The sequence below is a fragment of the Podarcis filfolensis genome (assembly GCF_964270895.1).
Source record: "Podarcis filfolensis genome assembly, chromosome: 6".
NCBI classification, from domain to species: Eukaryota; Metazoa; Chordata; class Lepidosauria; order Squamata; family Lacertidae; genus Podarcis; species Podarcis filfolensis.
Genome location: NC_139609.1, coordinates 59,984,065 through 59,997,957, shown reverse-complemented (window position 1 = coordinate 59,997,957; position 13,893 = coordinate 59,984,065). Strand labels below are relative to the sequence as shown.

At 41.4% G+C, this 13,893-nt stretch overlaps 1 protein-coding gene and 1 long non-coding RNA gene across 3 annotated transcripts; one reads left to right on the top strand and one right to left on the bottom strand.

Moving 5' to 3' along the window:
- The first annotated feature begins 968 nt into the window (after positions 1-968).
- Positions 969-13,398, top strand: CTSE (cathepsin E). Its single transcript, XM_083617154.1, has 9 exons — positions 969-1,062; positions 1,601-1,757; positions 2,795-2,912; positions 5,690-5,808; positions 6,639-6,838; positions 7,066-7,188; positions 8,828-8,969; positions 10,790-10,888; positions 11,961-13,398. The coding sequence occupies exons 1-9, from the start codon at positions 1,007-1,009 to the stop codon at positions 12,123-12,125; spliced, it is 1,179 nt and encodes a 392-aa protein (XP_083473280.1). The 5' UTR covers positions 969-1,006; the 3' UTR covers positions 12,126-13,398.
- On the bottom strand, positions 7,098-10,783 carry LOC310764062. 2 transcript variants are annotated; one of them, XR_014548997.1, is made up of 4 exons: positions 10,632-10,783; positions 8,999-9,188; positions 8,727-8,913; positions 7,098-7,222 (listed from the first exon to the last, which is right to left on the bottom strand). It is a non-coding gene; the product is annotated as an uncharacterized lncRNA (long non-coding RNA). The 2 variants fall into 2 exon arrangements; XR_014548998.1 differs by having other exon boundaries at positions 8,999-9,177.
- Positions 13,399-13,893: the final 495 nt, after the last annotated feature.

Sequence of the window (13,893 nt, the reverse complement as noted above, 5' to 3'; positions counted from 1 at the left end):
TTGACAGTGACGGCAATGAAGGCCACATTGCATCAGAGTGTTCGTAATCTGATGCTTTGCTATCAGAACTGTTCTTTTTCCTGTGTAGCCTCATGACTTCCTTTGGTATTTTGTTTCCTGATACCGATGAAACTTGGATGCCAGCTGAAGGCTATTTTCAGATGAGATGAACTGCAAAGGATGTTGTGAATAAGATCACAGAGTAGGTCTTCAAGACACATTTTATAAGCAAAAACTATGCTTCAACTACAAACCCATTAAAGAATCATTATATCAAACATCAGCATACCAAAAATAGTCCTATGAAAAAGAACCGCACTATAGGGCCAACTGCATTTTGACATTTGAGGCTTTGAATATCTGTAGGGCAGGTCTTGTACTTCAACTTTGCACAGACATTATTTGTATCTGTCAGGACAGATAAACTGTGGTTGAGATATGGGTGGGAAAATCTGCCAATTTTGACTTCTCTCGGTTTCTCATTTTTCCAATCTTAAATTCAGTTCTCTGCATTTCTACATATGTCCTTTAAAAAAGTCATTGTGAAAATTCATCAGCATTTCAATGTACAAAAGTTTGCATATTTTTGCACACAATTTTGCCTATTGCATGCATGTACAAAAGTAATAAAAAGTGCAGTGACACCATAAAGACTAAGAGCTACCTCATATATATTAAATTTCAGAAACTCTATACACACAGATGGGACATTGGTGCCTTTATCTACACACACCTATAACCAGTGGGTGCCATTATTCCTCCCCTTTCCTGATTGTGTCCAGAAATCACCTAATCTTTTGTCGCTGGAATGGCACACAGGTATAATGACTCATTTCTCTTCCAAGGTGTTATATTGACATTAAGTGGTGTGGCCTTTTTGCTGTATATTTTTTCTTCAGCTTTATCACAGGGGCTGGGCTGGGCTGGGCTGGGCATGTGGGTATAAGTACAAAGCCTTTGTTCAGTTGTTACAAGTCAAGGAAAGCATAAGACCTGTACTGCCAGGATGAAGCTGTTGATCCTTTTCATGTTTTGCATTTGGCTGGCCAGTGGATTTCACAGGTAAGCACATTTCCTTGGCTTTCTTTTTTCTTCTTTCAAGCAGTAGATGTTGCCCAGTCAGAAGGCTTAGCTGTGAGGCTCAATCCTTCAAACGGCAGGACACTTAAAACTAGCGCCCCAAATTTGTTACAGCACACAGACTTCCAACACTGGCACACAAGTGCCCCAAGAATGTGTGGTGAATGATGCTCCAAAGCAAAGGCGCATGGTGATCAAATCTCACACTGTGTGGAGCATTGCTAATGGGATCCACAGAGTGCATAACAATACATGGCAAATAATGACCAACTGCAGAAAACGTATTTGCCACTTCATCTAGGCTGGCTTTCTATTGATATCAGGCAATAACTATCTCATGGTAACAACAACAAAGCGAGCGGTGAACTCATAAGAAATACGCCATGGACAGAGCTCTAAAGATATGAGCAATAAAAACCATAGAGTTGGTGGCAACTGCTGTATAGTTGTTCCTCATAAGAATGCTTTTCTTAGTTTTTACAGTGCAGCATTACTTACATTTTCTTCCGCTTCCCCTCAGAGTTCCCCTGAGAAGACATAAATCTTTGAGGAAGACTTTGAGGGAACGTGGGCAACTGTCTCAGTTCTGGAAGGCCCACAAGTTGGATATGATCCAGTATACCCAGGACTGCTCGGCTATCCAGGAAGCCAACGAGCCACTCCTCAACTATTTTGATGTAAGTTAAGAGCTGAAGCGGAACCATGAGAAGCAGCAATATGGCAACGACAAAGGAGACAGATGTTGCATTGTTGTTGTTGTGTGTGGTTTTTGCATGAAGGACCTTTAGACAAGCTCCCTGTCTCCCACTTCAACCGAATCTATACAAATTCAGAAATTAGATAATATATGGCACCTTGCCATATATCTGCTCTACAAGCTGTTGGCTTATTCCTTTTCTTTTTGATGGGCCACTTTGAAAAGCAGCTCTGGTCTTAGACAAAGGGTTCTATTCAGTATATGCATATATGTAATGAATCCAATTATTTCTACATTTTACTTCCCTTATGTGGGGAAGAACATAATTATAATTTTATGTACTCCCCACTTCCTCCAAGCAACGAGAAGTTCCAAGGGCAGCACTTAACCCAGCTTTGGTTTCCTTTGGAGGAGAGATCACTGGAGACTTAAGGCATTTACAAATGTACAAGTTCAGCACAGGAGGAAGCAAAGCACAGCTACAAGCAGGAAATCCACTGCTGCATATCAGATCACAAACCCTACCAGGATACCATCTAATTCTCTGCCTCTCTTTCAGTCCCGCCAGACTGGTGTTTATCTCGCCGCTCCTCTAGTATATTCTGCAACATGTCCCTGGTGCAATAATAGTGCATTAGTGATGGATTTATACTGGATTGTCTATACATTGTTTTGCTTTGTTAGCTATTCTGTGATGCTTCCCCAATGTTGTTGCATTATTGCTATCTGAAGGGGCATCGTGGGGAAAGAATCACATTCTTTCCACCAATAAGATGTTCTAGTTAGAAAGTTGGGATGGTATATCACATTAGCTCTGTACTTCTAGGTCAAGATACAGAGCTAAAGTTCAGGTCTCTTTTTCGAAGTCCCTAATTCCACATGTCTGTGCAAAGGGGCAAATTGTAAACGCTGAATGGGCAAAGGTTGGGAAAGGTTTCTGCTTTTCTGTGGCTGCGCTGAGTATTTCCCCATCACAATACCTGGAAAAGAAATGTTGTTTTTTTCCCTTTCTGCTAGGTAGAATATTTTGGACGGATCTCCATCGGGAATCCTCCTCAGAATTTCACTGTGCTCTTTGACACAGGTTCCTCCAACCTCTGGGTGCCATCCGTTTACTGTGTCAGCAAAGCTTGCGGTATGGATGGGGGTGGGAGGAGAGGAATGGGCTGTGGGTGGACTTTGGTTGTGTTTAAAGAGTAAATTCACTATAAGCTGCAAAAAAAGTGATATGTAAGGGTCAACTCCCTGAGGCGAAGGCAGTGGTCAGGTTTCTTGGTTACAAAGCGCTTTGTATCCTGATGTACGAATCACATCTTGATTTTACATATCATGGAGACCCATGAAGAACCCACTTTAAACTGTGCTCTGTGCAAACTGTTACCATGCAGCTCAGAGGTGGTGAACCTCCGGCCTTCCAGAGCTCTCTTATCTTGCCCTCAGGGGACACCCCTGCTCCACACCCATCCTCGAGTGCTTTGCCCAGCCAGAACTTGTTTCTGAATTGTGATCAGGCCTCTTGCTTGCCTGGTTGGAGGGATGTCTGTGTAAACCTCTGCTTTGCATGGAGCTGACTGTACAGAGATAAGACTCCCTTGTTTCTCCACCTGCTTCTTCACCTCTGCCCACCTGCCACTGGCATATGGCCCCTGAAAGATTGCTTATGAGGAAATGTGGCCCTCAGGGCAAGCTGTGTTTGAGGGAAAGCTTTAATAAAACCTTATTTTAAAAACACACACACTCAGGCCCTTCATCATAGGGTCAGGCAATTCCCCCTACACCTCCCACCGATCTTTCCATATGGCTGTTTGTGGTAACTTGATACTTGTTTTTTTTTTAAAGATATTTATTGAAGTTTTACGAAAAGAAGAAAATTACAGAATAAAAAGAAAGCAAAAAAAGAGAAAAAAATACAAAAAATACAAAAATACATAGAAAAAAAAGATACAAAATACAGAAAAAGTAGATAGAAAATAATTAAAAACAAATCAATTTTTTCATATCTTAAATTTCGTTTGCTTATTTCCCTGACCTCCTCACACCTCCCTTTTTTGTATTCCCGTTCACATGGTTAGTTCAGCAAATCCTTACCCTCTTTCATTTATCTTAACTCTATCTCTCAACATATTATAACTTTATATTTTCATCCGTTATCAATCCATTTTTACATATTCTTATTAACCTTGTTGCTAAGGCCGCTTAATTTCAATCCAACATCATTTTAACATTCATTAATTTTACAATGTTTCTGCAAATAGTCTTTGAATTTCTTCCAATCTTCTTCCACCGACTCTTCTCCCTGGTCTCGGATTCTGCCAGTCATTTCCGCCAAACTTGATACTTGGATATAGATCACATCACATCATGGCTTCTGTGTGATACAAAGTAAAGTGGGCTCCGTCTGGTGGCTGCGATATGTAAGCTGTACTTTATCCCATCTGTAAAATGGGAGTCAAATTATCTTCCTCCCCTGCTGATTGTGTTGCAAGTTACTCTCTTGTGATTGGAAAGTGTTTACTATAAAATGAATATGAGCACAGGAAGAATCTGTTGTAAATTAGGGAAAAAAGAGGAACAGTCCGGAGGGGAAATGATTAGCCATGGAAATCTTGTGTTAAGCCTTACTTCTTCTTGCTTGTCAGGGTGTGATCATGATTTCACCACAGGGAGGCGCATTTACTATGATAAATGATGAAAAAAAGAATACTTTCAGACAGATTCCCTGAGGAATGGTGATAGGAAAAAGCAGCTTGGGGTGATTTTTCTAAGTAAAAAATTATTGTGTAAATAAGCGAGGCGCTGGAAGAATTGTCGAATAGTGAATGCAAAATAATTGACTGTCGTCTTCTGCATGTTAACTCAGGAGTAAGTCTTGCTGTGTTCAGTGAGACCAAGGTCATTTCCACACAGCAATTTTTGGGGGAAATGGTGCTGCATAAAAGTATCCACATGATGTCATCCACATCAGAATTGCATCTCATATCCCCCCTCAATTTAATATGGACAGGTTTTTTTTGAGGGGGGTGCTACTTGTTGGATTTTTCCGGACAAACCTGGAGTACTGTCAGAAGCAGTGTCTGGGTGGAAATCAGCAAAATATCTGGGATGTATGGCAACGCATATCGGCAGTGCCAAAAAAAAAAAAGTCAACAAAATATGTGGCTGCCTTTGGATTTGGACTGTGTCATGTGGATACTGTGTAAAACCACTAAGAAAGGGAATGCAAAACCCAACCTCAAAAGGTCCATTAAGGCACAAAATTGGGTACAATAAATATTAATTTCTGACAAAACTGGAAAACTTAGGCTAGTGAAAAAATGTTTTTAGGAAACTCATCAATCGTATGCATAGAATTCTTGTGCATATATGGCATGCCTGAATATGTATAGGGTAATGCAGAATATGGTGTTTTACATTTACCCAAATGGCAATAATAGATGATGCCAAATTCAAGCAAACTCAGTTTTAACAAAGCAATAAAGCAACCCACAGTATCTCTGGGCACTCACAATGCGTATTTCTAGGGCATTCTTCAGGTTTCTGGTTATCAAATGTCACCAATCCACACTGATTACGGTAATACAGGCCCCAGTAACTCAGGTGTTACTCTAAGATGCAATTGCTGACTGTGTATTGTCATCCTGAAAAGGCAGTAACAAATATCACCTGATTCACCCCAAAACATATGCAGTACTTTTCACTGGAATCTATCTGCATCATTGCACTAGATTCTTGCTTGAAAGAAAGACCGATTGAACACAATGGCACTTCTGAGGGTGTGCATGTGCTGGGCTGGGCAATGAGGGTTCATGCCGCTATAGTTCCATATTGTTCCTCATATGCCTGTTATGGAGTGCCATATTTTATTCCTGCAGTGTTCTCACAATTCCCCCCCCTCTTAAAAAACCCCCACAGCTACACACTCCAGGTATCAGCCATCACAATCCAGCACCTACAGCGAAGTGGGGACTGCTTTTTCCATTCAATATGGCACAGGTAGCTTGACGGGAATAATTGGAATGGATCAAGTGACTGTGAGTAGAAGACCCACTTCTTTCTTTTATGCTTTTCAAAGCCTTCTTATCATATCCTGTTCTCCTTTGAGATGATGAAGTGTTACCTGGACAAGACCGGGCCACACATGAACACCTTTTAGGGGCAGAGGGCATCCTTGTTTTTCTCAGGGTTTCAAGTCCAGAACTCTTCCTAGCTCCAAAAGACCTGATCTTAGAAGATGCTCAGCACTCCTAGTTCATATAAATCAGGATGTTCAAAGAAAATTACTACTATGTCTTGGGCTGTAAGAGATTCTCCTGTAATATTTACCGCACCTTGAATATATGAAACTACCTCACATTGATTGAGACTATTAGTCTTTACATCCCAATATGGTATACTTTAAACTGGCACCAGCCCAGAGTGGCTGGGGCAACACAGTCAGATGGGCAGGGTACAATTATTACTATTTATTATTATTATTATTATTATCATCATCATCATCATCATCATCATCATCATCATCATCATCATTAGTCCAAGGCCTTGGTTGAGTCTGTGTAGTCAGGCATCAGCTCCAGTCTTTTCTCATGTTTCCTTGTTATATCTTTCATTGTACATAATTTCTGAATTTTAAGTTTGGCTTTAAACTTTTTTTTTACTATTGTGTTTTGATATTAACATTGTGTTTTAATTGTTGTAACTAGCCCTAAAACATTAAGATGAATGACAGTTAATAAATTTTAATAATAATAATAATATCCCAAATGTTTCCTTCTCTCTGAACTTTACCTTCTGGGTTTCACCATAACTGGTTTCTTACGTGACCATAGGATGAGAAATAATGTGTAGGACTTCTGCCCTCCAGGTTGAAGGAATCACTGTAGCCAATCAGCAGTTTGCAGAGAGTGTCAATGAGCCTGGCAACACCTTTCTGGATTCAGAATTTGATGGGATCCTTGGTCTGGCCTACCCATCCCTGGCGGTGGATGGAGTCACCCCTGTCTTTGATAATATGATGGCTCAAAACTTGGTGAACTTGCCAATATTCTCTGTTTACCTGAACAGGTATGAGAACACGACCAACAATACAAGTCACTGGCTTGTCTTTCAAGGCCAGCATCTGCATTAAATAAAATAAATGAAAACTGAGACCAAAAGGCAAGCAGATGGTGACTATTTAAACATGCAGAGATTTAAAAGATACAGGGAATTCATGTGAAATATCAGTGGAGTAAAGTGGAATTACACTGATGGAAAGGCCCATATCAAAGGAAATCCCAATTCTTTTCCAGGAACCCAGATTCTTCTATAGGAGGGGAGCTGATCTTTGGTGGCTTTGATCCTTCCCATTTTAGTGGAAGCCTCAACTGGATTCCAGTCACTAAACAGGGATACTGGCAGATTCAACTGGATAAGTAAGTGCCTCTTATTTCTTGGTGTTGGAATTCTCTGAAATGACAGCACAGAAAAAGATGGGAAAGTTTGTAGAGAGAATGCTGCAATGAAAATCAGTAATATGCTTTCCTGACATCAATGTAGGCCAAAATCCAGGGAACTGAAGGCAGCATCCAACTAGCATGCTCTGTCATCACACAAGGATATCTGCTTGTGCAATGGAAATTCCTCACTTCTCTCCCCATGGGTGCCTTGTGCCCTTCCCAAATCTGCTCTGGAGGGTTGGGAGAAACCCCAGAACAGGTGGTGGGAGGGGGGAAGTTCTGTTGTACAAGCAGATATCCTTGCACTGATGGAAAGTATTATTAAACCATTGCCTTGGGTGCAGAAATTCCAGGCTACCTTCCCCAGTTATGTAAAGGAGGCAACTGCTGCCTGTAGTTTTGAAGCTTAGTAGCTCATTGCTTGGGTGATATCTATTAGAGTCTTGGAATTCCAATATGCAGCCATGGGGGTCCTCCAGTCCAGACTGGGACCATGATGTGGTCCTTTCCCCTGTAACATCCAAAGCTGCCATTAGTCTCCAAAACAGATAAAGACAAAAATGGCAGCTTCAGGAGGTGATTCTCAATGGGAAAACAGAGCAAGAGAAAGGGTTAAATCCCCTGCATGCCATACTCCTCAGAATACAAAGATGCATTTGAAGCATTATCTTGTTTGTCTCTTATGGATCTTCTGATCTTTACCAGCTGCCCAGGGCCTAGATCAGGGGTCAGCAAACCTTTTCAGCAGGGGGTCAGTCCACTGTCCCTCAGACCTTGTTGGGGGGCAGACTATATTTTTTTGGGGGGGGGGGATGAACAAATTCCTATGCCCCATAAATAACCCAGAGACGCATTTTAAATAAAAGCACACATTCTACTCATGTCAAAACATCAGGCAGGCCTCACAAATAACCCAGAGATGCATTTCAAATAAAAGGACACATTATACTCACATAAAAACACACTGATTCCCGGACCGTCCGCGGGCCAGATTGAGAAGGCGATTGGGCCGGATCCGGCCCCTGGGACTTAGTTTGCCTACCCATGGCCTAGACGGATACAGCTGCAAAGAGCGAAAAGCCAAGAGGAAAATGGCAGCCATTAAAAATGAAAAGAGTATTCTGGTCTGTCGGAACATGCCCACGCAGCTCCCGGAATGAGACAGACCTCTCCAGGCATCTTCCTGATGAAGTGCAGCCTGGGACATGCGCACCAGCAACACATATCAAAAGACTATGTGCATGCTCATGGCAGAAACGCTCATAGCAGAAACGACGTGGAGTGTAGGTGTGTGCATTCTAAGTATTTATTAAGCAATATATACAGGACAAAGCAATCATGGCGTCCTTTCACTTCTTCTCCAAGAGAGAGAGAGTAAAGAAGTACAAAAGAACAGTACAAATGGAAGAGATAAGACTGGCTTCCGTTCTCACACTTTCCAAGCCTGGAAAGTAAACACAGACATGTGATATAGCAGTCACACATCCAGGAAAAGAGTATTCTGGTCAGGTTACCATATAATAAGATGGGCAATAAGGGCAGCAATGCAGTTCTGCTGGAGCAGCAACCATCCACACCCTTTATTCAGGGCTGATTTCATTGTCCTTCTTTTCAGTATCCAGGTGGGTGGAACAATTGAATTTTGTGCAGAAGGATGCCAAGCTATAGTGGACACAGGGACTTCTCTCATCACAGGTCCTTCTAAAGATATAAAGCGAATGCAGACATTAATTGGAGCAGTACCTATGGATGGGGAGGTAGGTTCTGATTTGGAAAAGAAACTCACCACAGCATCTCAGATGGAGTGGCACACATCTAGGGCAAGCTCTATACTTTTCTCTATGCACTTCAGTTTTACTTTTTGCTGGTTTTAGGGCCTCCTGGTCCTCCTTTGCTTTTCCTCCTTCATCATTAGGGATTGGGGGATTGGGATTTGGCCCAGTTCACATTTAAAGGTGAATTGACCTGATTGGCACCTTCCAAAAGAGCATGAATCAGAAACACAGACATCCTTTTTTGAATTCACACTTCTCTGAATTTTGCAATGCAGTTTTGCAACCTCGTGTTATATATCGTCCCCCCTTGAGAATGCTGCGGGTTACGAACTCTGCTAACCCAGAAGTAGATGCTCCCAGTTGCAACCTTTGCCCCGGATGCGAGCGGAAGTCACACGCTGGCAGGATGGCAGCAGCGGGAGGCTCCATTACCGAAAGCAAGCCTCATATTATGATCGGTTTCAGGTTACAAACGGCCCTCCTGAATGGATTAAGTTCGTAACCGGAGGTATCACTGTAATGTGTATGAAAATGCACATACTAGTATAAAGTCTGCTTATAAATGCATCTATTAGTGAAAATAACATGCAAAGATGCATGATATTGGGGAAAACTGCTTTGCAAAAATATATATCTTAAACAAATTACACAGAAAAATGTGTATGTTGGGGGAAATCCTCACTAAAATCTTGATGGCTTTTCATGAGGGCTAATTAATTTGTTATTGTTTGTTTGCAAACTGAGAGAAACTGAAATTTACTGATCTGCCCATCCGTATTAATACCCATCTAGGTGTTTTGTTGTTGTTGTTTACTTTGTACTGCATTTGACATGCCACTTTAAGTACTCATAAGGGGCCCCTGACCATTAGGTCCAGTCATGACCGACTCTGGGGTTGCGGCGCGCATCTCCCTTTATTGGCCGAGGGAGCCGGTGTTTGTCCGCAGACAGCGGGTCATGTGGCCAGCATGACTAAGCCGCTTCTGGCAAACCAGAGCAGCACACAGAAACGCCGTTTACCTTCCCACCTGAGCAGTACCTATTTATCTACTTGCACCTGACGTGCTTTCGAACTGCTAGGTTGGCAGGAGCAGGGACCGAGCAACGGGAGCTCACCCCCTCACGGGGATTCGAACCGCCGACCTTCTGATTGGCAAGTCCTAGGCTCTGTGGTTTAACCCACAGCGCCACCCGCGTCAGGTACTCATAAGTGTCTGCTAAATACAGTTTCCAAGCGAGGGGTTTTTTTTGGAGGAAGGAGATGGTTTTTGCGGGTGAGTTCTCTGAAATGACAGCCCAGATGAATTTAGGAAGTTCTTTGTGAGAAAGCTGTCATGAAAATCAGTCAGATACTTGAAATTGAAAACGGCCAAAACCCAGGGAATCATGCAGCTTGGTCTAATATTTCACAGCTGAAAATAGGAATATGCTTGTAACCCCCTAATTTTCATATTGAGGATCACTTCATGAGCCTCATTCCTCCACTGCCACATGCTGCTGAAATACAGATGGGGAGGAAAGGGGATGTGTAACCTTTTCACTGACAGCAGTTTTTTCTGTTATAACTTGTTACTTCCAAGCTTTTTTTCCCCTTATGCAGTTTGAAATGCATATTTATGAGGCAATGCCTTTACATGCACATACCTTTAAATGACCCAGTGCAAGAAAGAATGCATCCAATTGTTTCTTCTCCTGTATGTAGACTTCCCTTCCCAAAATTGCATAGGTAGATTCTTTTGTTGGTTGGTTTTACTTCAAAAATCTGTATTTGGACCATTGCAAGCGTCTCCATTGTTTTGCAGTATGCCATGGAATGCAGCAACCTGAACGTAATGCCTACCGTTACTTTCACAATCAATGGGATCCCTTACACTCTTTCCCCAGAGGCCTACACCCTCCAGGTAAGTCCTCTCTCTCTTGGGTGCTCTTCTGCAAGACAAGAATGCCTGACGTTTGTGAGGGAGTATGGGCTAGTTTTGTGAGATCTTTCTTTAGCTCCACATTGAGGAAAGAGGCACGAGAACAGTTCTTCTTTCGGAATAATAGTTTCCTCGTCAAGAAACTTTTCCATGAACTCAGATTCAGAAAAGTCTGTACAGGGATCATGCTTCAAAGAGGTCAAAACAAAACAGAACTGTGGCAGAACTCCTAGGGCTGCATAGCTTAGATTGTGTAATGACAATTGGTTACCTATTAACCCTCTTTAATTGAACTCTACAATCAAAACAGTTTAAGAAGAGATGAAAGGGCCACAGCTTCCATGCATGCTTGTTACTTATATGTCAAGGGGGGATTTTAATCTGTACAAGTAAATGATAATACATAATAATTCACAAGGTGTGGGCATGTGCACACACAATTAAGAGTGTGTGTTTGTGGCAAGGCGCCCTTGCCATTGAAAGGATGCATAAGGAAGATTGAGTTTGGAATGCAACCCTAGCTCCCTTTGGATCCTTTTATCAGTGATAGGGAAACCCCCTTCCTAGTGAAAGGATACCAGGAGGAGCGTGATTGGCTTGAAGGGTGTCAGAGGACACAGCATGCATTCTCTGAGTCCAGTTGCCTCACTTCTCTCTAGCTTAGGTAAATGAAATACAGCAAAACAAGTAGAACCCAAACTGAAGGAAAGAAAGCTCCAGGCAACTTACTTTCCTTTATCCTGTCTAACTCCCAACCCATGAGCATGAGGACCTTGTGCGTTGTGTTGCAGATAGGAACCAGAAACTACCAGTAGGGTTTCAAACTGGCCATCAGGATTTGTCCTTGCCTTGTGGTGCTCTCAGTGCTTCCACTTTATTTGCCTTTTAAAAATATAAAATGGTAAATACAGCCTGTAGCAAAGCATTTTAAGTTCAATGGATGAAACTCCTATTCTGTGTACAGAATGTTGGCATCCTGGATTGGGAATGATTTGCTCCCTGATAAATTAATATTGTTTGCCCTCACATCTATAATTGTTTCTTTCCCCATTAGGAGAATAGCGATGGGATGGCACTCTGCACCAGCGGATTCCAGGGCTTAGACATGCAACCCCCAGCTGGACCGCTCTGGATTCTGGGCGATGTTTTCATTGGCCAATACTACTCTGTCTTTGACCGTGGAAATAACAGAGTGGGGTTGGCTCCTGCTGTTCTGTAAGACGCTTTGGAAGTATGGGAGTCAACGCACCAGGCTCTATTATGTCACTTGAAGGTTTTCTTTTCTATTTTTGAACAAACACTTTGATCAATACTAGATTCAGATTCTAGTGTCACAATCACTGATTGACCTGTTCACATGAGATTCCCGTTCCCTTCCTTCTCATGCAACAAAGAGAAAATGAGACTGTGCCCTTAATTACTTAAATTGGCATACCTTTTTGCTTTGCTGCTGTTCTTCGGATTTGTTACTGTAAAAGAAAATGTGGAGGTAGGTAGTTAATTTTTAACTGGCAGCATTGTGTTCATTACATTGTAAGTTCTTGAACTGTTCATATCACTTTTTTCAATATTTCAAAAGGCACCTTATAGTAAAGTTTTCACAATATGCAACTGTTTTTAAATTTATACAGCTAAACAAAAGACAGGGGATTAATTAACAATTCTTTAATCAACGGAGTCCCCTTATAAAGTGCTTTCTGTCTTCCTGAAATAATACTTGGTTCCTGCAATGCTGATGTTATCTAGGTGTTTTTCTGGAAAGGAAGAATAATACAGGGCTAGATGAAGTATCACAATTCAACACCTAATTTAAATGGGTTGCATTCACTGTAGCACTAAGGAGAACATTCCATAAGTTCAAAGATTTCTTCTTGGACAGTGGAATGTTCTCTCCCTCTTCTCCCTCTTAATCTGCACCTTCTAAATTTATTTTGGGAATTCCCCCAATTCCCCCAAAGCAGATTTGGGGGTGGTGTGTTCTGGGCTGAAGGGGAAGAAGATGGGGCAAAGTCCTGCTGTGCTAGCACTAATATTTGCACTGCTGGAAAAAATGTAGTTGAATACCAACAGATGGTTTTAATTTTGCTACATGGCAAGGAACAACTGGTCAACATCAGTGTTTCTAACTTGGACTTTTGAGAAATACTTTGGCTTCTATAAACATTTTATTTACATACATACATACATACATACATACATACATACATACATTGATATCCTGCCTATCTTCTCTCATGGGACCCAAGGTGGCATTCATGTAGTTCACGGGCAGTCACCCATTCAGATACAGACCATCTCCTTATTTGGAAGTAACATGTCAGGCCCAGACCAGTTACTGGTGTTGCTGCTTCAGATTCTGCTATGATTATAATGACTTTAATGTTTTAGTTAAAATACTGTGGTTTTTTCATTATTGAATTTGGTTGGGGCCACCGTATTTGCTCTGCAGGTAATGAACTTAACAAATAAATGAATAAAATTGCCAAGAAGAATTTTGTAGCAGTTTTATTGTAATTTAACTTGCGTCTTAGCACATCTTTAAAACATCTGATGACAGCAAGGTATGTTGGCCTAAATATAAAAGAATTGCTTGCTTGATTATTTACTTCATAACATTTCTACACCACTTGATCTTAAATTAAAATTCCAAGTGGTTTACAAAAAAATATGTTTAAAAAGGCTAATGTTCTTCAAGGGGCTAACTAGCACCCAGGATTGAAGAATGCTATTTCTCACATTTCAAAGGCAGAAGAAAGATAAGATGGGAATTTACTGTTATATTGCAGGATGATATGCAGGAAAGATGTAAGATGTAAGAGTTTTGACACCTAATTGCTTAACAATAGGAACAACGAATGGGCTTAAAAAAATATATAAGGCACTTAAAATGAAGAAAGCTTGTGAATGAGGACTTCTAGCTCAGTTCTAAATGCTGATCTACTATTTTGCATCTGACTCTAGCAGGTGGACTTTGAGGGCATTAATAT

What these genes read in the sequence shown, in the direction of transcription:
- CTSE (XM_083617154.1), top strand. Translation starts at nt 1,007, where the DNA reads ATGAAGCTGTTGATCCTTTTCATGTTTTGCATTTGGCTGGCCAGTGGA. An exon ending in CTGGCCAGTGGATTTCACAG is followed by an intron (nt 1,063 to 1,600) that starts GTAAGCACATTT and finishes GCTTCCCCTCAG; the next exon opens with AGTTCCCCTGAGAAGACATA. An exon ending in CACTCCTCAACTATTTTGAT is followed by an intron (nt 1,758 to 2,794) that starts GTAAGTTAAGAG and finishes CCTTTCTGCTAG; the next exon opens with GTAGAATATTTTGGACGGAT.